Below are 26,445 nucleotides of genomic sequence, written 5' to 3' on the forward strand. Positions count from 1 at the left end.
AAGAATTTGGTATCGATATGTTTCACCTTAGTATATATGAACCCATCATATGTATATAGGTTTCAATAGTATATGACTAAAATGGTCTAAATGTGCTCTGCCGATTCGCAAATACTCAAAAAATTTACCCTAAAAATCTTATTGTTAGCTTTATGAAAATCTTAACATTTTCTATATTCGAAAAAAATCGGTCACTCCTAATGCTTGCATTTAGGTTGAGTTCATTACATGCCGTTGCATGCCACTTGTTAAGCCAGATGTGTTTGCAGCGATTATATTGCTGACGCATGTAACGCCGTATTTGCCACAGGCAGTCCATTTACCATAAGTTGTAGATAATCATACGTGCACACATACTTACATATATGCATGTAGATATATGTGTTTACCATATATATTATTTATGTAATTAGAAGTTCAATAGGAAAAAGTTCGATTAAATTGCTTTTGCAAAATTTATTTGCAATAACCGGAAAATTTACATAAATTATTCGGCAGCAATACACTAAGGACAAGGTTGTGAACTAAGTTGATATTCTAGCATTACTTAAGAAGAAAAGATGTAGAAATGCGATATTAATTTTCTAAATTGATAATTTGCTAACTTTCCCATTATTAACACTCGTTCACAGCTTCTGTTCTAAATAATTTGATTTATACTGTCAATTAAGAAAGTTTCTGTGAAAGCTTCATCAATTTTTCGGTGATGGATGGGGTGTGAAAAAAATATGGAAATTGAAACAAAAAAATGAGAATTTATGTTTAAATTAGATTTGCAAATTATATTATATATTCGAATAACTTGATATATATTATACACAGAGAATGTAAATTTAAAATATATTATCAAATATGAAAGTAAATGTTGAGTAATGCAAATAATAGAAATTGTCTAGCACTTAGATAACACAATGACAATCAAAAAATTGAAAAATTGGAAGTCATGAGGTTATAAAGCCGCCACATTGTTGGTAATTTGTGACCAAGATGACTTGTCAGTTGACAGGTGTCAGACAGTTTTGACAAACGCAAACTTTTACGACCAAAGTAATTTCGGATATAAATATGTTTAATGCGCAGTGAACTAAAAGATCGTAGACGCGCCAAGGTGATGAGGGAAAACAGAAATTATTAGTGTTAGAAAAATGTAAAGAATCATGAATTTAAAATGGGTGTCAGGCTTCACTTCGTTAGTTATCCGATGTGTTATTGTAAAAGGAAAATGTAAAGACCAAAACCCAAAACCAAAAACATAATGTATAATTATGCACTAAAATAAGATTTCAACACGTTTCAATATTAAACTGTCGTACTCATAAACTAACTGTTAAACAATATTTAACGAAGCTTTTTAAAGTGCTAGAGGTTAGCTGGCTGCTCAAACGATGGTTAATAGTTTTCACATAAAAAAAAAGTTTTGTAAAAAAAAAAAATTAAAAATCTGTTAAAATTTTCATCGGTAACAAAATTATTCTTTAACCCTTAAAGTATGCAACTTATTTATCACTTTTAAAGGCTGCAGTAATATTCGCAGTTTTCTTCTTTTGCACCTCTGAAAACTTCACTTATATTCTTACTGCTTTAAATCCCTTCTACTTTTTTTGTAGTATATAGTTCGTTTAATATGTTTCACATGCTTATTTGTTTACGTCTTTTGGAGTTTGATCACATACGGCGGACGTGCGCCAAACTTCACTCTCACACAGTCTACGGTGTGTAAAGTTCCTTTTGATCTATTTATTCTTTCTAAGTACAAGTACATTCGAGTAGAAGAGACGAATTTTAAAGTTACTTCATTTAAGCTAAGAATTTTATAGAAGTTGCGCTTTGAAAAGTGTGCAAGTTTTTTAAGAGATTGCTTTTACATGGACACTGGGGAAAAAATTTGGAAAGTATAATGTTTTCAAGGCAGTTATTGTATATAATTTCGAAAAGTAGAGCCCTTATGTCTTTAGAACTATGCCAAATTTACTATTCATCCCTCAAAATTAGCAAGCTTCTCTACTGGCTTATTCGAAGCTCCCAGATTGCTTGCGGCACACTGCAATGAGGATATTCGCTTACATTGATTAATCAATTAATACCCCTACTTGACAAGGAAAACTTAAAAGTTGTTTGCTATTGATGGCTATACTCTCCAGAATGTTCAGGAAGGAAAGTTAATCGCTATTAATGCAGAAAAAACAGAAATATACTTTTCTACAAGTATTCTACAAATAAAAAATCTCGAACCGCCATTGTCGCAAAATGGTTTGTAATGGGTCCACCCAAGTGTCATCCGTGCCATAATAACATGTGATCTGTTGAAATGTTGCAATATACTCATGAAGACGTGGAGCATCAAATCCCTGAAACTAGTACGGCCAGCCTATTTGCTAGATATTATAGACGCTATGAAACCTATCAAAACAAACGCTTTGTTTCAAGCTAACAAGTTCATTAACTTACTAGTGGGTAGCCAAGCGGCAATAACGACTATCCGCAGCACTAGCGAAACTTTTCGATTTGTAAGATTATGTAAGGACCAATATATATGTAGATTCTTAAAGCAAATTAATATAGCTGCACTGTGCTCTCACACATGAGAGATTATTCAAATATTTTTTAGTAAATATATTTGTAATCTTATCAATTACAATTTTGAAATTAATTATTTTAAACAAATTTTTAATCTTAGAAATTTACATGAATTAGCAAATTAACATTTATCAGTATTTTTATAAGTACATAAGTGTTTCAGTAAGTAAGCGCTAAATTACGAGGTACAGTAAAATATTGCTATGCATTCTGTAAAAATCAAATGTGTACTACTTATGCACTTAACTAAAAGTACATAAGTACACACGGTCGTGGAACAATCTTTAGAAAACTCTTTGATCACAAAATATCTTATGAAATAAGAATTTTTTAAAGTCAAGGACGTAGATGTTGAACATTTCATAATCATGTAACATCATAAGCAGTTAAGTATTCAAGAAAATAAGCAGAAAAGTACGTGCATAAGTATGTAAGCTATTCAGTTTATAGTATACGTATATAGGCATTTATTTATATCGTATATGAATTAAAATGAAATGGAAATCTTTCCAGGGTCTTTTGCTTTTCTGTTAAAGTAGATAATTACAATAAGCTCATATGCACTTAATATATAATATAAGTACTAAGTACAAGTAACTAATTATAAGCAAGCATTCCAACACGTATATTATTCTGAGAATTTATTTGTAAATGTATAACCATATGCAAAAACAACTTCTTCTAATATTCTATTCAAGCTTTAGCCGAGTTCAACTTACTTAAGTAAATAAATAAGTAAGGGCACCTAAAACTTCTTGTAATAAGTACCTTAATATTTCTCACAACGACTTAAAGTAGGACATTTATAAAAATTTAATGCACATTTTGCGTGCAAGTAAGTAAGTATTGTAACGGTTTGTGAACTGTTTTTTAACGCCACTTTTTCTTGGCATTTTATTAATTTCCATTTGGAAATATAAATGATTGAGGCGTAAGCTAAAACAATTTACCGTATATAGGATGCTACATTTGGTACAAACTTAATAATTTATAAGAAAAACTGAAGAAACTTAGTTTACTTTAAGCAAGCATATGTAGCAAGAAAAAACGTTAACTTCAGCTACACCAAAGCTATAATACCCTTCACAAATAGAAAAGATTCCTTACAAGAACTTGATTTTGATCGGTCGGTTTTTATGGCAGCCATATGCTATAGTGGTCCGATATGAACAATTAATTCGGAGATTCCAACATTGCCTTGGACGAAAATCTATGCCAAATGTTGCGAAGGTATCTTGTCAAATAAAAAAGTTTTCTATGCAAGGACTTGATTTTGAACGGTTAGTTTATATGGCCGACAAAAGGTGAAATGCTTGAGGAGTAAAAAATGTGTGCAAAATTTCAGATCGATATCTTAAAAATTTATAATTTCCTTCCAAAATGCTCTTTATATCCTCAAAGTGTCCGCTGTACCCCCCCGTTAGTAAACTTAAGCATATCAACACGCTTTCCATATATTGTATATGCTTAACAACAATTCAGGCCACCAGCAATTCACTGGTCATCAAACAACCACCAAATGTGGGTCAGATAACGTATTGATGGCTGGGCTCGGGGACGTGGTTTCCCCTAGCTGCCACTAGAATCGCTGCAAATTCGCAGTTTGAATTTTTCTGGTTTTTGTTTGCGGTAAAAACTGGAAATGTTCGAGCGTGAGGATAATTGTAAATGTGGCAAAAACAACAAACAATCCCCGGAACGGTATTTCGTATAACTGTGATGAGCTTTATCTTTGCATTCACTATTCATTCGCATTCGCGTTCGCATTGAGTGCAACAATCTGAGGCCATTTTGTTCAGTTTCAAAAAAATAATGAAATATTAGTTTTTTTAGATAAAAAATATTAGTTTTATAAATAGATAATCCTGGACCTTGAAAAAATAAAAATCCTTCATCAGGCCCGAGTTTATTATGTATTCTAAAAGCTGCATAAATTTCATTAAAAGCTACTGAGCGGTTTTCGAGTTACTGTTGTCACCAGTTCGAAAAACATAGTTTTGAAAAAACGCACTTTATTTCGCAATGTTATTTCAAAGTTCAGATTATCCAGTACGACCATAAATATCATAAACTCTTTTAGAAAGAAAAAAATTGTAGATGGTTACAGGTAATGATAAAAAACCTAATGAAAATTTGATATTAGAAAAAAAGGGGCGGCTTCTCCAAAAAGCATCATTTTAAGTGAAAAAATTTACATTTCAGAGCGGCAAAAAAATTGAAACTTTTTTCAATAGTTGTATTCCTTTGATCACTACCTGAAAAATATATCTAACGATCTCGTGTGGAGACCAATTGGTCTCGGTAGAACCGTTCAGGTGAAGTTTTCCTCACCGACTTTGAAAACAGCGTTTCGAGAAAAACACTTTTAAAGTTTTAGGAGCCGATTACACCAAGTTGAAAAATGCTTACAAATAGGTTCATAACTCCCAAAACTATTTGCCGGATCAACTTCAAATTTTTGAAAAGTTGTCTCAGATATATGTATACTCGATACATGCGTAATGTGCTGTTATCCTTGCCATGTTCCAAGCCACATATAAAACGACAAGCGAATAAAATGGCAAAAATACTAAAATAAACAACAAAGTCTGCAGAATGAAGAATCATACACAATATGCGAGCGCCCCAAAAGATAATATAGCGGAAGAGATACACATACAAACACACGCGCCTTAGCGATAACGGTTATAAATAAGGGGGAAATTCCAGGAGAAAAAGTGTTCAAAATAAGAAAAAATTAAATAAAGATTAAAAAAGTAAATAAAAATTAAAATAATACACAATGAAAAAAAAAATTTGTTAATAAATAAAACAAAAATTTTCACGTGAACGTGAAATGGCGGAAGGCAATATTTTTGCAACTAAAGTGTTTATTTTTTTATCACCGCTTGCATGCGAGTGAATTTGTGAGTAGCGGAAACTTATTTTTCCCATCATGCCACACTGCGCCACCAAGCGTAAAAAAATGGCCTGTTCGCGCTTCAATGCACACGATATGCGGGTCACTGCGAATAACCGTAGGGCCGTAAGCGTCCATTCTCGTGCCACCGAGGGGGCCGACAATGAAAGAGAAGCAAAACACAGTTGCACGCTAGAATATTCTACTATATATAACTGTGTATGTGTATGTATGTGTGAAAAAGGCATTTGCGTGTTGGTGTTGCTGCTACAAGTTGGCGCGCTTATTGATTCTACACCTTTGTGCGTGGGCGTTCTAGAACTTATTTGCAGGAGGTGTAAATTTAATTATAGTCAAAAAGGATTAAGTGCGCTGTTGAGTTTATATAAGCTAATAATAATAGCGCTATAACGGTAACAGCTGCACAAATGCCACTCAGCGCGCTGAATTTGTAAGCAACTATTCAGGCAATTACTAAATCTAATTGACACACTCTTACCATAGTTGAGCAGTGGGAGCATTTGCGTGTGCACAAATATCCTGCGCATATCCTTGATTGATTTGAATTTTCGTTACTGCAGAATGCTGCTCTGCATATTGTTCGCCATTTTTATCAATTGCATTTTTCGCTTGCAGAATTTATTCTTCCATTCGGAGTTTCTCAAGTGGAAAATTATCCGTTGAAATGTGCATACAGAATGATAAATTGCGCTTTCAAACTAGCAGATGTGAAATTTCACTAGATGTCATACGCAAACATAGCTCCAAACATACATATATAATATACACGGTTACATAAACTAACCCAAGGGATGCACATAAATCACCGCTGCGCAACCTACACAATCAGCAACCGTGAAAGAAGCAGCGTTAGCGCCAAAAAATAGAAAATAGTATATTTTCATTGCCTACTTTTAGGCGCTCAAATAACTGCCTACGCTTTTGCAACCAATTTGCGCACATTTTTATTCGCAAACTTAAATTTTTAGTTTGTGCATAGTTTTCAAGCGCTGAGCAGCTATACTTTTGTGGCATCTCTGAACTTTTTTAAGTTTCTCAATAATAATAGCAAATTTAGAAGTAGCACAAAAGCAGCAATCACACCGCGCGTTAAAGCCGCGTTTTATATTGCCAAAGGACGAATTAGCACCTAAGTTATTACTCTCGGGTAGTATTGTTGCTATAAACCTCAGCAAAATACTTTTTTTTAATTGGATATATACTATCAAAATATCTTTATATTTACTGTGAAATTTCATTAGCATCAACTGGCAACCCTAAATGTAGGCAACATTCTTTATTTAATTCTCGGCATATGCAAGGGACTATCAGAATTGGGTTTTATTTTATTTCATTACATTTATAGTGGTATATCTTCTATAACGAGCATAATCGATGTCACAGTTTCATTCAACAGGATTCCACCATTGGTAAATTTCTAAAATTAATAAAGTAACCTACTTATGAGCTCGAAGCATGAGTAGTTGCGAATTTACTAGAATTTCTGAGAAATTAATTAACGCTTATTTCACGAAGCATAATGCAATATTATTTGAATATTACTATTGCCAGAACTCTTCTAATACTCAGATCCAAGGTTCTAATTCCTTATCTCAACTGTTCCAGGTATACAGATCCTAATTAAAAATACTCATGATGATGATGATGAGTTGGCAGACGCCTCATCTAAGTAAGCATTCGATCTGAGCAGTTCCGATAAAAACAAGTCGATGATAGCGCATGGGACTACTACGCAAAGTCATCGAGTTTTTTTTAGAAACAAAGATAATTCTTTATAAAAGAGAGGTAGACCTAAGTTATCGTAGGGATACGTTTAGCACCTGTCAGATCACAAAAATTACAGATAACTCTCCTGACGATAATGATTTTTGTTAGATAAGAATTATATTCCGGAAATAAAATATAGATGAATCAGAGTTTGATTTTGGATACTAAAAGAAAGAATCAAAGTAATGTTCTTTAACCCAAATTGACGGTATGTCTTCTAGAAACACGAAATGAATGAGGGTAGCTTTAGTCAGGCTATTAATATTGGAGATAACTCTCTTCAAATTAGTGACTTTTTTCTACATAAGGATTAAACTTCATTCGCAATACAGGCGAAAAAATATAAAGGAATAATTTCTAGGTACTAAGTGGAAGAATCAGAATAATTTCTGCGGCCTCCGACGAGAAGTCCGAATATTAACATTTTTGTGACACACACTCTAGTTTCAAATCGAAAAAATTACACTAATAGTATAGAGGTAGAGGTTGAAGTTTAGGTAAGCGGACGAAACAATTTATATGCCTCAAGTTGAGAACTCTTCTAATATATAATACTAATCATGAAAATACCCATCTTAGCACAGCTCAACTAATTGTTCAACATGTTACAACAAAATCATAAATGGCTAACATATACTATCTACATCCTTACTTATGTATAACCATCTACATAATATATGAAAATGAACATGTACTCGCACTTAAGCCGCGTATAATTAGCGCAGTAATTAAGCGAAAAAATAGAAGCACAAGAAACTAAAGAATCACAAAAGCAACCCAAACACTAGACCAACGCACACACTGAATAAATTGCCTGGCAGAAAGGATTATCAGCGCTACTTGAGTAAGAAAAGTGAGAAGAGCGCTCATTCTGAAGGTTTAAAAAGCCGCAGTTGCCATGGCAATAAAATATAAATAAAGAGTTGCAAAAGCCTAACGGTAACCAAACAGTGAGCTGGGGGATACCCAGTGGGAAATATATAGTATACAATTATTCAATTATTTTCGATGTGTTGGATTGCGGAGGGATTATAGAGAATTAATAATAGTTTGTTACCAAATTTTTATAAATTGTAACGGATTTTGACACTCAAGCCCAATTATATAATATTTTAATGTACTTTTGATAGTTTTTGGGTATTCTTTGGTGGGAATAATATTGACTTCTGGTAACAAAAGAGTTTTTGATGGTTTCTGAATATTTTTTAGGGAATAATATTAGCACTTGGAAACGAAAAAATGTTTTCAAAGGTCATAATTTCAACGGTTGAGTTCCCTAAAGGATTCAAATTTTTTTGAAAATACATTGTAATTTTTATCTTGAAGTTTTGAGAGTATTACACTAGAAATATGAGAATTAAACTGGGACAAAAGTTTCAAGGGAAATGTTTGGAAGAAAATATCTATTTAGACAAGCAATGGGAGAACGTATAGAGACAGAATGATACCATATGGGGTATGGTTCTCATAAATTAAAACCAGTTTGTGAACTTATCTTCTCTTAAATTAATATAGACCTTATAAGAAACTTTAAAGGGATTCTGTAAAATAGTATATTTTGGTAAAAATTGAAAATTTAAGACTTATTTAGATATCTATGTTGGGCATAAAAATAATGATGGATATAGTTTAATTATATATTTTAATACCAACGTTGCTGATTAAAAAATTAATTAATTTTACGTATAGGGTTTTGATAACGTATATGAGTTTAATCTTCAGAGATTACGTCAGAATAATTTCAATTAATTCATTATTATGTTAGCAAAGTGTAACTCATTGACAATCTTTTGGGTGATGACACAAATCAACAGTCTTCTCGAATACAACGGTAATATTCGCCAATTCTTCGATTAATGTGCTTTAGTTGGCTTTAGTCCAGTTGAATCAAAAAGGTGTTATAAAGCTATGTTAAAGTCTCTTAAAATGTTAGTAGAATTTACGATGTCACTACAAGAAACTTCTCGAAGATACCGATGATATTTTTCAGTCCTTCTATTTATGTTTTGTAGCTGGTTCTGATCCAAATGAATTAAGAAGGTGTTATAAAGTATAAAGTTCTTTTCAAATCTCTTAATAATTCAGTAATACTTACGATTCAATATGAAGAGTCTTCTCAATGATACAGTGAAATTTGCCTTTGAATAATATTCTGCAGTTGGCTTTGGTTCATTTCTATAACGAAGATATTATAAAGCATTTTGAAAATCTTTCAAAATATCAACTTCGAATATCCCGTGATATTTGATAATTCTTCTATTAAAGTGCTGTAGATAGCTGCGATTAAGTTGATTTAAGAAAATGTCATTACGTATTTTGAAAGTGTGTTAAGCTGTCAGTAATAATTAAGATCTTATATCAAGAGTACAACCGTAGATATCTTTCGATTAATCTGATGTAGAGGGTTTGATTAGGTTGAGCGAGTGAGTACAGAAAATGTCAGAGTTAGTCATAGCTCTATATCAAAGGTCTTCGCGAAAAAAAGAAGAATAATGTCTCAGACGTTTCTTGTGATATATTTTTTTGGTTTTCTTTGGCAATTTTTGTTTTCAGAATTATATATAAAACTTTGCGTATTTATCTATCTCTATCGATACTGAATGTATTTCCTACCGACCCTATGAGCGTACTACACTCTCTTATTTCACCAACAACAAAAGCAAAAATACACTAAAAATATTATTGTCGCATGTAAGCTACACACAACTACCAACAAACTAACAAAGCATGCATATTTATGTACCTATTATACCTAGATATGTGTGTGTAAGAATAATAACAACAACAATAACATGGCAGCTAACAAAAAGAGAATTTGGCAACAATTTATATAAATCGTTACAACAGAAAATTTACACGCACGCACTAATTACCACAGCACGCTCACTACACACACATAGAATATGACCAATAAGCACACGCAAGCTGTATAGATGTATGTGCTTACGCAAAAAATGGATGCGCAGAAAAGTATGCAACACTTATAATGTCTGTATGTATGTATTTGTATTTATGATTGTACTCAAGAACAACACGAACAAAGCAAAGCACCAATGAATAGAACAATTCGGCCACACATACAAACACACATGCATATACAAACACACGCATACAAACGAATTTATGGAAAAATTCTAGAAACAGCTAACGAGTTTTTCTACTTTCTTCTATTTTTCATGCAGTTGGCGCAATTTAATGCTGAGAACTTATAATGACAACGCTAAAAAGTATGCAGCAGATTAAGAGGAATAAAGCTTAAGGCGCCTAAAAGTATACAGAGTGCATATAAATAATATAGTAATGCTACATAAGTGGGCGCAGCGAAAATATTGACTCTAGCCGAGAGAAAAGAAGATCAAAGAGGGCTCCGAGTGCTATAAATATTTATTAAAATACTGAAAAGGTTAATTACGAAGAATTACTATTGTAATTACAACAGCAGTGTGATTAAGAGATATTTAGAAAAATAATGAGAAATAAATAACTGCAACGAGGTTAAGAGGAATAAGTGAGAAAGCAGCTGTAAAGCGCAGAGAAAGAACATTATTTATAATAACAAGAGTAACAACAGCAACAAAATATTGTAACTGAAACTTAACACTATAAGCCAGTTAAGGATATTGAGCAACAAGCACAGAGGATTTTAGGAAGCCAACTTATATAGCTCACACAAGACTTAAGAAGGAATTGTTAACAAAAAAATAATGCAAAATAATATAATAAAACAGCATTAAATACAACTACCGTTATGTCTATACAATGACCATAGCGGGAGCATTTACTACAAGTTGCTTTAGAGAGCCAAGCCCACATTAAAATAGCAAACCAAATCAGTGTAAAGCAAAACAGCATAGAGCATTTTAAAAAAAACTCTGAGCAACATAACGAGTTTTCAAATATAGCAGTGACCAACTCACCAAAAAAATTAACAGCTGGCAGCGTGTGCTTTAGAGACATTTTTAAAATTGCTTTTAAGTAGCCGAACATTACTTGGCGAACATGGCGGAAGGCGATAATTACGATGATGAGGTAAATTATAATAATCATATTTAATTATTTACATGATCTTTGAAAAATTTGGTTTGGAAAATTTTAAAATATGTGATCTTTGGTCAAAATCCTTTAAAAACAGGATTTTTTCCTTTAAGTCTTGCCAGTTTTTGGGTCAATGAACGGTACAATTACTTTTTAGGCCCCTCCATATCAATTTAAATTGTTAAAAATTGTTAAATTAACCACTACAACGATAAGAAGTGACTAACTGAGAAGAATATTCAAACAGTTCTAGCTATGTTGCATTTGATTGTAAAGAAGTAGGAGTAAAAAAGTGTCAATCAAAAAATTATTTTGTTAATGAGCCTCTGCGATTTTTCATAAACTCTGTGTTAAGAACTCAATATAATATTACAGCTAACTTCTGTAAATTAAATGCAACGTTTTTTCGCCCACAAGGAATTCTAGAATGGTATAATGCAAATAATCGGATACTTTAGGAAGTCACATGATTCGCTAAGTATATGTTGATTTCTGATTTCGGGTTTTAGATTTTTCGTTTGTGAACAGTGAATCAATTTAATATTTTCTATAGTCATGGTTTAAGCATTACACTTGAAATTCAGTCAGTAAAGTCCTCAGTCATGATTTTTAATATATAATATATAAAATAAATATATATATATAAGCATCAAAAATAAATAGTTTCTAAGACGAGTTAAAGAATATTGAAAACTCCATTTTTGAAAGTGGTGTTTAATGCCAAGCTCAAACACTATCAGTAAACTCGAGCTTAAGTGTTTCTGTTTACGAAAAATTAATTAAATATTTCTATTTACAATGGAGGTCGTTAAAAAATTTAGAAAACTTTATTTCTGAAAGAGATATCAAATGCTGAACTCCAAAGTAAGCCATAAACTCAAGTTTTTGGTAAAACAGCTTCTAGATTATATCGTGAATTCAGATATTGAACTATTATAGAAATTTGCGAATAAGATTAATTTGGTCATCTGGTGTCTGTAGCTAATAATATTACAGTTAAAACATTCAAGCTCTGATCAAATGTAGTTCGAGAAAGTCTAAATTAAATCTACTTGATATATGATATATAAGTTTCCTTTAAACCATAACGTCAAATATATATGTGCCCAAGCCTTAAGAAATCTTAAAATTTAAGCTTTGTACCAACTGCTGTTAAAGGTAAAAAGGCTTTCGAATAATTAATACTTTCTCCCTTTGAACAATGAAAGCGACTTGCAAAAGTTTTCCACATCCAGTTGTATCGTTTGATTTGTTTGAAGATGTACGTACCTAACCTAAGCATTGCTAAGCCATCCGTAGTCACTTAACCAAGGCAAAATATTTCAGAAATGAAGTGTTCTCCAGAACCAGTGAAAGTTTGAGAGGGTCAACACGTAAGGAATATTATAACATGACACAAACGACAAACACCAGTTGGGTTAAATACTTATTTCTTAGCTTCTAGGTTTTTTTGTATGCACAGATTGAAACTTTAGCTCTAAGCTTTTCACTATAAAATCTTTGCAAGCTTTTTGTACTGAATATGTATGAATTGGAGAGGAGCGATCTATGTTAATGTGTCAACACATTCCTTTACATATCAAATATTTTGAAGCTTAAAATTCAGTGGGAAGTATCTTATGAATCCAATCTTGAACATATTTCTGATAGAAATTAGTTCGCAAACTTTAACAAAGATGATTTCAGAGCTTTTTATATGCTTTCACTATATATAGTATATCTATAAATGATAAGCACGACGGGCAGTCGTCTTAGAAATGTTCAGCTGACTGTATATGCCCGACTTAGTTGCTCAGTTTTTGAGATATAGATATGAAATTTTGCACACCTGGCTTTCTCCTAAAGAATAAAGTTCAAAATCAAGTCCTTGTATGGAAATCTTCACCAAATTTGGCTTTAATTATTATCGATGATAACGTTACAACCTCATAACATATTGTTCAGATTGGACCACTATAGCATATATGTGATATTCAAACTGATCTATCAAATCAAAATAAAAATGTTTTTACACCCGTGAAAGCAATTATATATGTGCAGGCAAAATATGTTGGCCTTAAAAACCTTACAACTGCTTCAAAAATAAATAAGCTCAAGGAACTTAAATATTTATATATATTCTAGTAGTATAACTAAATCATTTCAAATGTCAAAATTTTATTATAAACTACACACAAGTATTCAATTCTATAAAAAGAAAAGCGAGAAAATGTACACGTCAAAAGTTCACAATTTTCCCGCTGTTATGCCCACAAATGACCGACAAAGTTCTGCAAATCGATTGTTGATAAGTTGCAGCAGTTTTTTCTTTTCCTTCTCTTCATTCCACTTCTTCTTTGTCTGCATTGGAATTTCACGAATCATCACACAGCCTGTTATCGCCAGACGAGTTTACAGCTTTTTAACGAAATCAGCGAAGAAAAAGTTTGGCGCAAGTTCCAAAGAGGCATTACCGATGCAACACAACAAAAGCAAACTGAAACACATTCGGCAATAAAAATAAAGAAATCAATTGCATTCACTGGAATGCTATTCAACTCACCAACACACACATACACTTATATGTAATAGTTTGTTTGCTAACAAAATTTGTTGGTTTGCTGGGCGGACTCGCGGGTTTCGTAAAAACGCCCCACTAAATACGAGCTGAAAAGTATAAACTTGCTGAGAGGAAAATCTGTGTGAAAAGTGGAGTGGTAAAAGAATATAAAAAGGACAAAAAGTAGTACGAAGATAGCGAAGTCGATCTGCATAACTTTTGTTTTCAAATTGAATACTTTGGAGGAATTTAAATTTTTTACACGCAGCTGTTGTTGCCTTGGCTTAAAACAAGCTTTACGAATGACTATAACTTAGTTCTAGAGTTTGATTAAATAAATTTCAGATTCAAAGATTTTAATGTTGAAAATATTATTCTTCTTCAGAGAGAATAATAGTTTTTTTCTCCTAACGGTAGATAGTTAAACGTAAATCTAATTCAGATCAAAGGTCAAAGTGATCAGGATTTAGTTAAATTGATTTCCGGGTATATGTCAATTTATTATAATCAATCGGTGCAAAAATTGGACAATGGGCGTGTTTTTTATACATACTATTTTAAATGCCAACATTATATTACAGTTTAAAAACGAACGAAATTGAACTATTATAACTGCACCTATTTCATATACATTTATGACAATTTTGATTCCGAATCCGAATCAAAATTAAACTTGGCTCAAATAAAGTTTTTTTATGTGGCGATTCTCAGCATAAAATACGCATAATCTGATTATACATATATCCTATATAACAAACAGTAGAACCTCCGAAATCAGGATTAACTGTACCCCGAAGATATTGTGCAATCTGTAATATATGTTAACCTACATAGGTGAGCATCTATTTCTGATAAAAATGAGGTCTATTACCAAAAATAACATACCGTACCGATGTTCTCTAGCATCCATATACCTCATATGTAAATTTTTGCACTACTAATTGACTTTGAAACGTATATATTGCCCATTTTATAAGATATCGTAATAAAATGAAGAGACCGTATTATCTGGTTACTATTGCAACTAGTGTGATGCCGAAAATAGGTTCATTAAATATCCGAGTTACTATATACTAAATATAAACATTATCGATATTCTAGTGGAATATAGCGCGAAAATATATATACCTAATATAATTCGTTTAAACATTTTTCTATATACAAGTACCTTTCTTGTACGCAAAAATTAAATCATCGCCTCGAAATATATAATATAAGGATTTTCAAACTTCTGATGGACTGGTATTGCTGAATATATAATATTGGTTTAACCATAAATATGAATGAAATCAGTTCAAACTATAAAATCCCGATATATGTTATATAAAGGTTTCTGTCTCCTTGTTTGACTCTAGTCCGTCTGTATATATGCGAACTCATCCCTCAGTTTTTGAAGAATCGATCTGAAAATTTTCACAAGTTCTTTTCTCCCTAAAAAGCTGCGCATTCGTTCGAACCGGCAAATCGGACCACTATAGGTTATATCTGCCATACAATCAGACCGATCAAAATCAAGTTCTGGTGTGGAAGTTTTTTTTTTTTTGTTGCAACCAAACGTTTTTTATGGTTTTCAGTATAATTGCTTTCCAGATACATTAAAAATTTTAATTTATATATTTCACGGAAAATTTATTTAGCACTAAGACGTTGTCTTAAGCTCTGAATCAATATTTCTAAGCTCGTCAGTTAATGAATACAAAAACTGCTCTAAAGCCTAAATCATTTAATGAAAAAGAAAGGATACCGCTCTTTAATTTTCACACAGCAAGTATTGTCATACGCAATTAAATAATAAAAATTAATGATGTGTAACAGATTTAGCTAACCTTAAGATATAAAATTAATTGATATTCAGAGTCAATGAAAAGGAAAAATAGAATATTAAATATAACGAAGTTTTGCGAAAATAGACGCCACGTCATTTCTAACGCAAAAAAAAAAAAATAAACAACGCATATACATACTCGTATATAATTACGCCGTTTCAGCAAGCTTGATACAAAAATTGCGCACGAAGTGGCGCACAATTTGAGCGTAAGAATTCAATAAACAGCAACCTAAATTATTTGAACTAATATTGCGGCACTTCGTGCTTCCATTGAGGACTAATTAGGTGGAAGCGAAAAAAAGGGGCGAACAAGGCAAACAATAGAGAGAGGATTAATTTTTGGTGGCTTAAGAGATGATAGAATTAGCTTCAGAGAAAAAATATTGAAATATTAAGTATTTAATTAATGTACACAAACTAGACCCTCAAGATCAAGCCTATGCTACAATCGCGAACCACTAGAGGATAAAGCTCTCATATAAATTAATCGATCAAAATTAAGTTCCAGCATGGAAATCTTTTTTATTTCAGCAGATATCTTCGCAAAATTTGGTATGAACTTTTATACAAGAAAATGCTACAATCTCTGAAAATACTATTCAGATGCGACGACTATAGCATTTAGCTTTCATACAAACTGATCGATTAAAATCAAGTTCTTATATGGGAAGCTCTTTGATTTGAGAAGATATCTTCATGAAATTTGGCGCGGATTATTCCCCAAGACAATGCTATAATTTCTAAAAATATTATTCAGATCGAATCACAATAAAATATAGCTGACACACAAATTAATCGATCAAACTTAAGAGCTTGCATAGAAATCTTTTTTATTTGAACAGATATCCTTACGAAATTTGGCATGACCTTTTGTCCAAGACAATGCTAAACCTTTTTAAAATACTGTTTAGATCGGACCACTATAGCACATAGCTATCATACAAATTGATCGATCAAAATCAAGACAGAAACTCTTTTATTCGATAACATATTTTCAAGAAAATTGGCCCGAACTTAAGTCCAAGACAATGCTGCGATCTGAAAATTACTTATATATTATATACAATATTATAAAATTATTTAGATCGAACCACTATAGCGTATAGCAGCGATAGAAACTGACCAATCTAAATCAATATTAATATCTTTTTATAGACTTTTATGATATAAGAAATGCTCCTTTGAAGGGTGTTATGCTTGCTGTTTTGAAAAATATTGGGTGTATGCATTAATTCGTGCGGGTTTTTTACGAAAACTAAGACTTTATTGTGAAAAAATTGTTATACATTTAATGTTTAAAGTATTGCCCATCGGAAGCTATGATGTTTGCCCATCTTTCTGGCAGTTTGTGGATCCCATCCCAAAAGAACTTCTCCGGCTTGGAGGTCAAGAAAGAATCAATCCAATTTCTGATACCCTGTTCTGAAGAGAAGCGTACTCCGGTGAGGGCATTCTGCATTGATCTGAACAAGTGGTAATCGGAAGGTGCTATGTCTAGGCTATAAGGCGGGTGAGGTAGAACTTCCCACCCACAGTTTTCCAAATAGTTTTTAACTGGCCTTGCGACATGTGGCCGAGCGTTGTCATGATGAAAAATTATTGATTCGTGTCTGGTCGCATATTCTGGTCGTTTTTCCGCGATGGCCTTTTTCAAACGAATCAATTGTTTTCGGTAGAGGTCCCCATTGATCGTCTGACCCGATTTCAATAGCTCATAATAGAGCACACTCTTGTGGTCCCACCGAATACATAGCATAACCTTAGCAGCATGGATATTCGGCTTTGCCGTGGATGTTGATGATTGGCCGGGCTTCACATACGATTTCTGGCGCTTTGGGTTATCATAATGAATCCACTTTTCAAACAAATTGTTGTTCACGCTCAAACAATTTAAATCTACTGAAAACGACGCGAAATAGCAGTACCTTTGAAATGAATATAGCCACAGATGAATACGACGCGAAATAATACTAGTAGAGCCCTCTCTTAGAAAACCGCACGAATTAATGCATACAGTTTAAAATGCCTTCTTAAATGCAATTAATCCATATCCACACAAAAAACGTTTCCTATTGCCTTTTACTCTTGATAAGCCACCTGCATAGGGCAGTCAACCAAGCGCATGCGTTCACACAGCCAACAGAATGTACTCATCGAGCAATTTCTATTGTTGAGCAACTTCTTGCAAATACCTGCGTTATATTTTGCATTCGCTTTCGTGCAAACATTCGCTATTCATTCAACCCAGCTGCCAACAGACACGCGTCTCACCAACATAGACAGGCAGTCAGGCATCGCTCAAAACATTCGAGTTAAAAGGATCAACTTTTCATTCATTAGTAAGATTTTAATAAAATGAAGTGTATGCGAGTGTTGGTCGGTACACATGGCGATGGTGAACTTTGCGCAGCGCCACACCATCAGCACCCTAGCCGCGAACACCGTAGTTTCAACTGCTCACGAGAAGTTATTTGAATAGTTTTCTCAGCTGCTGCTGCTGCTACATTTTCATCATTTTTACGCATTCTTATTTTCCACATCAATGCTATTTTAATTTCTGTAGGTGGCAAGACATAAAGAAGTATAATTTACTCAATGTTCATTAATTAGTGCGCCATTCTGGCTTAGTTAATTGAAGTTATCTAAGTTTCTGTTGAGTTTGCCTTTGTTGTATTGAGCTTTGGCGTATTATACTTTTCATGAGAAATTGAATGGCATTTTGAATATTATTCAATCAATTCATAACTGTAAAATTAAGTTTAATTAACTAAGTTGTGATTAAATTGTGAAAATAATTTAATTTAATTCAGTTAAAATTTGAACAATTAATATAAGGTTAAGTAAAGTTACTTTAAGTTAAGTCAAGTAAGTTCAGATAAGTTAAGGTTGTGTTATTTGAGTACCTTAAAAAATATAAATAAGTTCCACAAGACCATGTCTGACTAAATGAAATTAAGTTACGCTAAGTAAGTTTAAGTCATGTTCGTTAAAGTAAGATAGGTTGGATCATATCTATCAAAATAGCACAAATAAGTTATATGAAGGCCATAAAACTAAAGTTCAGTCACTTTAAACGTTTCAATGGACTGATGGCATATTCCCGAAGGGGTTTCTGAGTTTCGAAAAGAGAAAAAAATGACTGGTAGCGACTCTTTTCGTGTTTGACCAAAAAATCAGTCACAATCAAGCTTGAATGTGACGGCGCTTTACCCTGGTAAAAAATCAGTGAATGTTCTGCCCAAATTTACGGTCGTTAACGACGAAATGCTTCACGTAGACCCCTAAAAACCATTAAGTAGTATTCCTGATCGCTTTACTCTGTGGAACGAATTGAGGGAGCACCACAACACACCCTGATCTTAGATCGACCAGGAGGGGGCTTTTTTCCCGTTTCGGTTCATTTTTGGATCACCATTCGCTATCTTGTAGAACAATTTTCGACGTCATATTCATCAAACCACGACTCGTTATGACTACTGATGCATTTGATAAATGTGGAATCTTCAGCTACGTCGTCAAATATCGCTTTTGCAATCTCTACTCGACGTCGTGTTTGCAAAAGATTCAGATATTTTGGTACAAGTCTAGCATTGAGACGCTTCAAACCCAACACGTTAAGTTTGCAGAGTCGACAGATAAGGAATTTTGAGATCCTCTGTTATCCCTCAGATGCCATCACGACGAATTTTACACAAATGCTTTTCAGTGTTATCGTATTTAACAGAGGCGGATGGATGACCCGAGTGAGGAAAGTTTTCGTGGACTTCACAACCTTCACCGAAAGCTTTGAGCCACTCGAACACTTGTGTTCGTGATGAAGTAGACTTTCCAAAATACTTCTGCAAAATTTTCAATGATTTCGTACCCATTATTGCATTGGAGGCACAAAATTTCAAGCAAACTCGTTGGCAAAATCGTCAGACAAACCTTTTGCGTAGTAAATAAACAGCTGCCAAGCACACACTAATTGGCATATGGAGATCAAACTTCATTTATACATATAAAAGTTGTCCCAATTTAGGAAAATCGATTCGATTTGCGCGCACAGTTTATATGGAACAAGCCAAGTCAAATTTGATCAGATGATATCAGTGCTATGATTTAGTTATTACTTGAACTGCAAAATTTTTCATTCCTTTAAAAAAGATATTCATGTAGACGGCAACATATTATTCCATCTTTCTAAACGTATCATCAATAGTTCCCTAATCCAACCAAAAACAATTATTGACATATTTGTATATCTTTCAATCACCGCTTCCAAAATACGTTACTGCATTATTATGATTTTTTTTCAAAACATTTTTCGTTTTGAAATGAAAATCCTCCTCATAATTCACCGTTATCATATATTTCCTTATGACAATGTGACACTTCTCGAAATGAAAATAACGCGCAAACAATACTCGTATAACATTTATATAGGTACACCCTCGTACATAAATTCAATATGCTTAACGCTGCCAAAGATAACAGTAAATGCAGAAAATATGTAACTTTTAGCAGAGAAAAAAGGTCGAAGGTCACGCATGGAAAATACCCGTAAATGATGCAGCGCGTGGCAATGTGAATACAATTGGTTGCCACAGCTATGATAGCTCAAGTGCGAACTGTCATTGCATTTCAAATCGATGCTTTGATGCAGAACGCACTTGACAAGCTAAACGAATGAACCAGCGCATGTGACATCGGAATTTGTTTGAAGTGCGATATTAGAAAACTGTAAATGAAGAATGGCATGTGGGGGTGTGTGTATTGTATTAACTGTCTCGAGTACACGGTGTGGACACTCAGCGAGAAAATGAGTGCGTGATGAGAAGGTTATTTATAACTATAATATAATGCAAATACTGGAAAATATTTTATATAATATTACTAAAAACATTCCCAAGTAAAAACAAAAACTAGGAACATAGTGCGCAAAGACAATTTCAGAAGGTAATCAGTTCTAAGCAACAGGAGTGGATATCTTTTAGACCTAAGACTCTCAACATCATGAGAATCTTCTAAACTCAACCCTCTAGCATAAGGGCGAGTACATAGTGAAAATCATAGCGACTGAAACTCAGTTTTCGACATTCATGGGACAAAGACACTATGGAGTATGACTTTCGGCTAGCATTTCCTTTTATTTGAAAAAAAAGGAAGAAAAGAAATAACACATGAGGGTCTCCTCCATCTAAACTGTGGGTTAACAGTCTAGCCTAAAATAATAATTCTGGTATGGGTTGCTTACACTCCCATAGTTCTCTAGTCATGTTGAACCGAGAGAGGGTCACATTTTACTTTCTTTTATATATCAGGGCTCGATGCCCTATGCTCCAATGGGAGATATAGGAAATTATGATGATAAATCAGGGCTGCATTCTGGTCCACCTATCACCAAAAAAAAATTAAATTTTTTTTCTAATAAAAAGAAATTCAATTGATTTCAAACGACTTGCCAAATAGTGTTATCAGCTGAATAGCTTATTAGATTTTGAAAAATTATTGCCGCGCAACACCTGGCAGCACACTTTGGCAGCACTCAGCGCTTTGGCGCGCTGCCAATTCAATATCGTCAGCGCTTCAGCACTCTATATCCGCTTTGGCCCCACTAACGAGGTAAAAGTTGATTGCTTTTTGCTTTCAGCTCACCGTTTTCTGTTAGCTTAAACCACACAAGAGTAATGTCAACAGTATCCTTTACTTTATATTTACTTTTCCTAACGCATTTGTTAGTTTTGCCAGCTTAACTGATCCTTCCGCCACAAGAAGATAAGTACCCCAGGAGTGCGAGTAAAAAGCAAAAGCAAAATCACAATAACAAAAATTTCGCGAAGTGAGACCTTAAGTGCAGAGTTGTATTTGCTTCGAATGGTATAACAAGTGTTACCGTCTTTGACTTTGTTTGCATGATTCTTAGTATTCTCAAGTTGTTGTTATTGCATTGTTAGTGGTAGTAATGTTATCTTCGCGTCTTCGCTTGTTTAAGTGAAACATTTAAGCCACAAAATAAATTACAAGCGAATACAATTCAGCGTGCTCCGCCAGCGATGTGGACACATGCCTCTTGCGCTCTCTTGCTCAAAAGCTTTCAGTGGCGAAACAATGCATTGAGAGACAGTGGAAATCGGCTTCAAGCGCTTGTCGTGTGCTGAAATGTGATAATGGCATTTGTTAATGGATTTCCGTGTACCAAATCGGTGAAATTGATGATTTTCGATGACCCTTATTGATAGCGGTTCAACGCGGCTTAGTTGTGTGAACAAGAACAACAGAGAGAAAGAGAGATAGAGTAAGTGAGACTAAATTAGAGAATGTAACGCAAAGTCATGACATCGAGTTTTAATAAACATTTACTGTTCGCGGGCCGTTTCTTTGGAAATCAGAAATAAAACAAATAATATGTAATGAATTTTAAATTTTTTTTCTGATTATTATCGCTTATATAATACAAAAGACTATTAGTAGTTTTAAAACTTCAAAATCTTTGATATTTTTATACACGTAAATCATATTATTTAAAGTCAACTTATTTTATAATATCATTATTTTTGTTATTTACGATAAGTCTCTAATATCAACTTATCAAGATTTTTCGATTAAAATATAACGATAATATCATAAATATAAATTCCCACCACTTAAGGCACTTTTTTTGATATCTTATTTTACATTTTACGGATAGCTTTAAAATTTTAAAACAAATAGTCAAAAAGTAAAGATTCGATTATGGATTAGTTTTAAATTCAGAACCCTAAGTTTAGTCATGAAAGTTAATAAAAAATAAACAAAATAAACTTCAGACAACTTTCTTTTAATATTATTAACTATTAATATATTATTAAGCATTTATTTTGTTTATTTTATTTTTAAAGAGCTATAACGGCCATTTAAGTGATACTATGCATTTAATCATATTTATCACTTTGCTATCGATAAAACTGTTAGATCAATCGATACAAATTTCAAATGGTTTCCAAGCTTCAAATGCTTATAAGCCAAAAAAATAATAATTTTTAACCACTGAACAAATGCATTTCTCCGGTATAGAGTTGGTTCGTATCTAGTCCTATATGAACTAGTTCACTTTAGGCGAAATAATATCAACATTGAACCCTTCATTAAATAAACCTGGTCTAGTAAAGGCGTTTCTTATACTTTGTAATGTTTGTACCGACAGTATATAAATACACATTCACATACACAGTCACACACAAACATACTTTTACATATTGACGGACATGACGCTTAATTCCACCTGAATTGAAACAGTTTTACATTTTATAAATGCAAGCACTGCTGTTGCTTGGTGTAATGGAAATTTCTAAGCAATTAATTTTGCAACAAACAAATAAAATGACAACAACAACAGTTAAACAATAATCTACCGAGTGCTGACACATACCAGAATAAAATATTATTCAGTTCAGAATCACTAGAGAAATGAATAAAACGTGCAGGTGGTGGTGTATTTTAGGAACATTTGAAGGGGATAAGAGAAAGTAAGTAAAGTGAAGTGTTAGCAAAGTTGAAACTTGATTTATTATTTTTGCGATTTTTGGTCAATTTATTTCGAATTGTCAATACCTTTTTGAATAAAATTTTTGATTGTTATCAGAAATATATTTAAATGACATAAATTTTATTTCAGGAAAAAAAAATCCTCTACCTTTTAAATAAATTTTCAAATAAAATAAATATATCACAAAATGTAATAAAATTATGAAAAACGATATTAAAAAATTTTATTGAAAAGTAATTAAAACTAAAACTGAACTAAAAACTAAAATTTATAAAAATAAGAAATTATTTTTTTAAAATAGTTAAACTAAAGAATAAAAAAATAACGAAATTTGAAAGAAATAAAAAAATAGAAAATTAAAAATATTTTACCAAGTAATAAAAGAAATAATCAGAATGAAAAACCACAATAAGGGAATAAAGTAATTTGGTTATATATAAATAAATAAATTAATTAATAAACCATTTTCTTTTCTCAAGTTGTGCTCACCTTCCGCTCATAAAATATGAAATTAAATTAACCAAAAAAATGTATTGAAAACTAATTAAAACTTATGAACTGATAAAAAGAAGTAATTAAAATGAATTTATATAAATTAATAAAAGGATCACAATATGCAAAAAATTAAAACAACAAATTAATTTTGATGAATTTTAAAATGTTGTTGAAAAGTAATAAAAACTTATAAATTATTAAAATAAATCTCAAAATACAAATAAAATATAAAAAAAATTAATAAACATAGCACAAAATAATAAATTAAAAAATAAAATATAGATATAAAATTTAGAAATTAAATAATCAAAGTGTAACAATTTAAAAGAAATAATTAAAATATATCAATTTTACAAAATATTTTCGTTATTGTACAATGTATTTTCAAAAAACTAATATATGCACTGCTTTATTAGAATTATTGACGTAAATTCGAAAACCCATCTAGAATCATTCAAAAATCCATGAAGCACCATTATTTCTCCAAAAATTTCCCTGCCTTTCTCTAACTTTCTTCTTTCATCCACAAGCTGCCCATTTCCTTTTCTCCAGGTTCACCTTCCACTCATAAAATATGAAATTAAATTAATACTTTAAGGCGTCTTGTATATTAATATTAAATGCGTCAATTGTGCACTGAATTGGAAATTTAATATGACGCTGCGAGCGCAAAGAACTCTAATAATATATAAATATTTACCAGCTGTGCCACCTGTGCTTTAACCTACCAGTGCATATGTATGAATAGGTCCTCTGAGACGCTTACGAGAAGCACAGATATACAGCCACACACGCTTTCGATGAAAATAATTTTACTTAAGCTCAATCTTGTTTTCACTTTCGTTGGCCTTCAGACACTAGACTAATAGAAGTGCGATTTTTTCAATTACTTTTTTTTTGCACGTCTGCTTTTGGGCGCTATAATAAGTAAGAAACGTGAAATTTAAGAATCAACTGGTACTGGGGGTATAAAAAGCGCTATTTCTGCCAAAGTAAAGTTTTTGAGTAGCGGGGTCGAGCTGGTAGGCTGGAGTGAATAACTTGAAAGTATGTGTCTAAGGCTTGTTTCAGAGTTTGTGCAACCGGAATGACCTGAAATCATGATATAATATATAACTGCTGCATCAAGGTCTGGAACTATTTCAATTTCCTTTCCACGTTAGGCCACATAGTGGTCAAGATATAATATCTGTCCGCGTATCTTTTTTAAAATATCCCACATGTTGATCGATATAATGTCACCCAAACGATAGAAAAACATTAATTCAAGTAAATGGAAGCTAGGGGAGGTACTGAACTACTATTAGCACCAGACCAAAAAGATACATTTCTGTTTTCAGTAACAGATTGTACAAATGAAACAATATTTTTGATAAAAAGCCAGTTACACTCTCGGAGCTTTCCATACTCGGTGTCTGGCAGATAGGCATAATCCGATTTCAACCATTTTTAATTAAATGGTACAATATGTATTAAGAAGTGATGAAGCCAGCAATGACAATTGCTACCACAAAAAAAAATTAAAAAATTAATTTTACAAACCCAAAAATTTCCAAAAATTATGCCCATTAGAAATCTATAAAAAATACAACAAAAAGTCTCTATAATTTTTTATTAATCATCAGATAATATATCGAAATATATTATGTTCAAGAAAATAACCAAACCATAGTGTGCTTTTAGGCGCACATCTTTGTTAGTAGTCAACAACAGGAATGACTACCTTTTCATTATTTGCCGACACATTTGCTGATTGCTGCTCTCACTATACTATATATATTGTTGCTAATATCGTCGCTGTTGTTGTTTATATATTAGTTGATGTTGTTGTTGTTATAATTTTGCTATTGCAGCTGTATTTTTGTTACTGGTTTCAAGCAAGTAGGCGTTATAATAACATTCGCACAATGGTGGCCAAAATAATGACCACAAATGTTGCCAATGTGAAGCAAATAAATAACAGAAGATGCATACATACACAAACAAAAACCCACATGTAGTCACACAAAGCAGGTCTACAAAAAGTCGACAAAACGCATTACGGGGTAGCGGAATACAATAACTTGGCAAGAATTAGGAGAAAATGAGAAACCTTCAAAATAGGTAAACCCAAAAAAAAAACACACACACAAAGCCATACACATTATTTCTTACAAATGTATGTGAAAGAAGTAATCTTGTATGCGAATGAAACATTAAAAATGTGCCACACAGCGCAACCTCTTGTTGCACAATGAAGAGTTAGAGAATAATAATGTGCACAACAAAAACAACGGCAATAAAAATGGGTTCCAATGTTGAGAAAATATTTGCAAATTTAATAAATAAATGGCTGAGTGAAAGTTTAATGTTCGCATACTTCAAATTGTTATTGGTTTTCCATTTGTTAGCCGACGCTTGTCCATGGAGAATTGGCTGCTGAAATGCCCTGAAATCAATTCGACGAAGGCAACTCAAATTGCTTTCTATTTATGGTGTGCTGGCAATCTGCTCATTAGTTTCGAAAATTACGGTTTTTATTTCTGCTGAAGAAAATGCTTAAGCTTATATTAATTGGCTTGGTAGCAAATAACATAAATATCAGTTAATGCTTAAAATAAAGGACGAATTTCATGTAATCTAACAAAAATGTAAGGATAGTTTGTTCAAGAATTAATATCAGAATTAAAGATTCTATAGGAAAAAGAAACATTAATAAAAATTACTAGGCAGTACCTTCAATTGAGCTGGAGATCTGCCTAATCAATAATATAATATATAATAGACTAACGGTATAT

At 32.6% G+C, this 26,445-nt stretch overlaps 1 protein-coding gene and 1 long non-coding RNA gene across 3 annotated transcripts in view; one reads left to right on the top strand and one right to left on the bottom strand.

Moving 5' to 3' along the window:
• LOC118682286 (uncharacterized) overlaps positions 1 to 26,445 on the bottom strand; it is a 319,104-nt gene that overhangs the window by 291,142 nt on the left and 1,517 nt on the right. The window lies entirely within an intron of this gene.
• LOC118680282 (inactive dipeptidyl peptidase 10-like) overlaps positions 11,139 to 26,445 on the top strand; it is a 37,186-nt gene continuing 21,879 nt past the window's right edge. For both annotated transcript variants that reach the window (XM_070107114.1, XM_070107113.1), the window contains exon 1: positions 11,139 to 11,293. In XM_070107114.1, coding sequence (XP_069963215.1) covers positions 11,264 to 11,293 — 30 coding nt within the window. In that variant the 5' untranslated portion in view covers positions 11,139 to 11,263. The remainder of the gene's footprint in view (positions 11,294 to 26,445) is intronic.

The sequence above is a fragment of the Bactrocera oleae genome, chromosome 3 (assembly GCF_042242935.1).
Source record: "Bactrocera oleae isolate idBacOlea1 chromosome 3, idBacOlea1, whole genome shotgun sequence".
Taxonomy (NCBI): domain Eukaryota; kingdom Metazoa; phylum Arthropoda; class Insecta; order Diptera; family Tephritidae; genus Bactrocera; species Bactrocera oleae.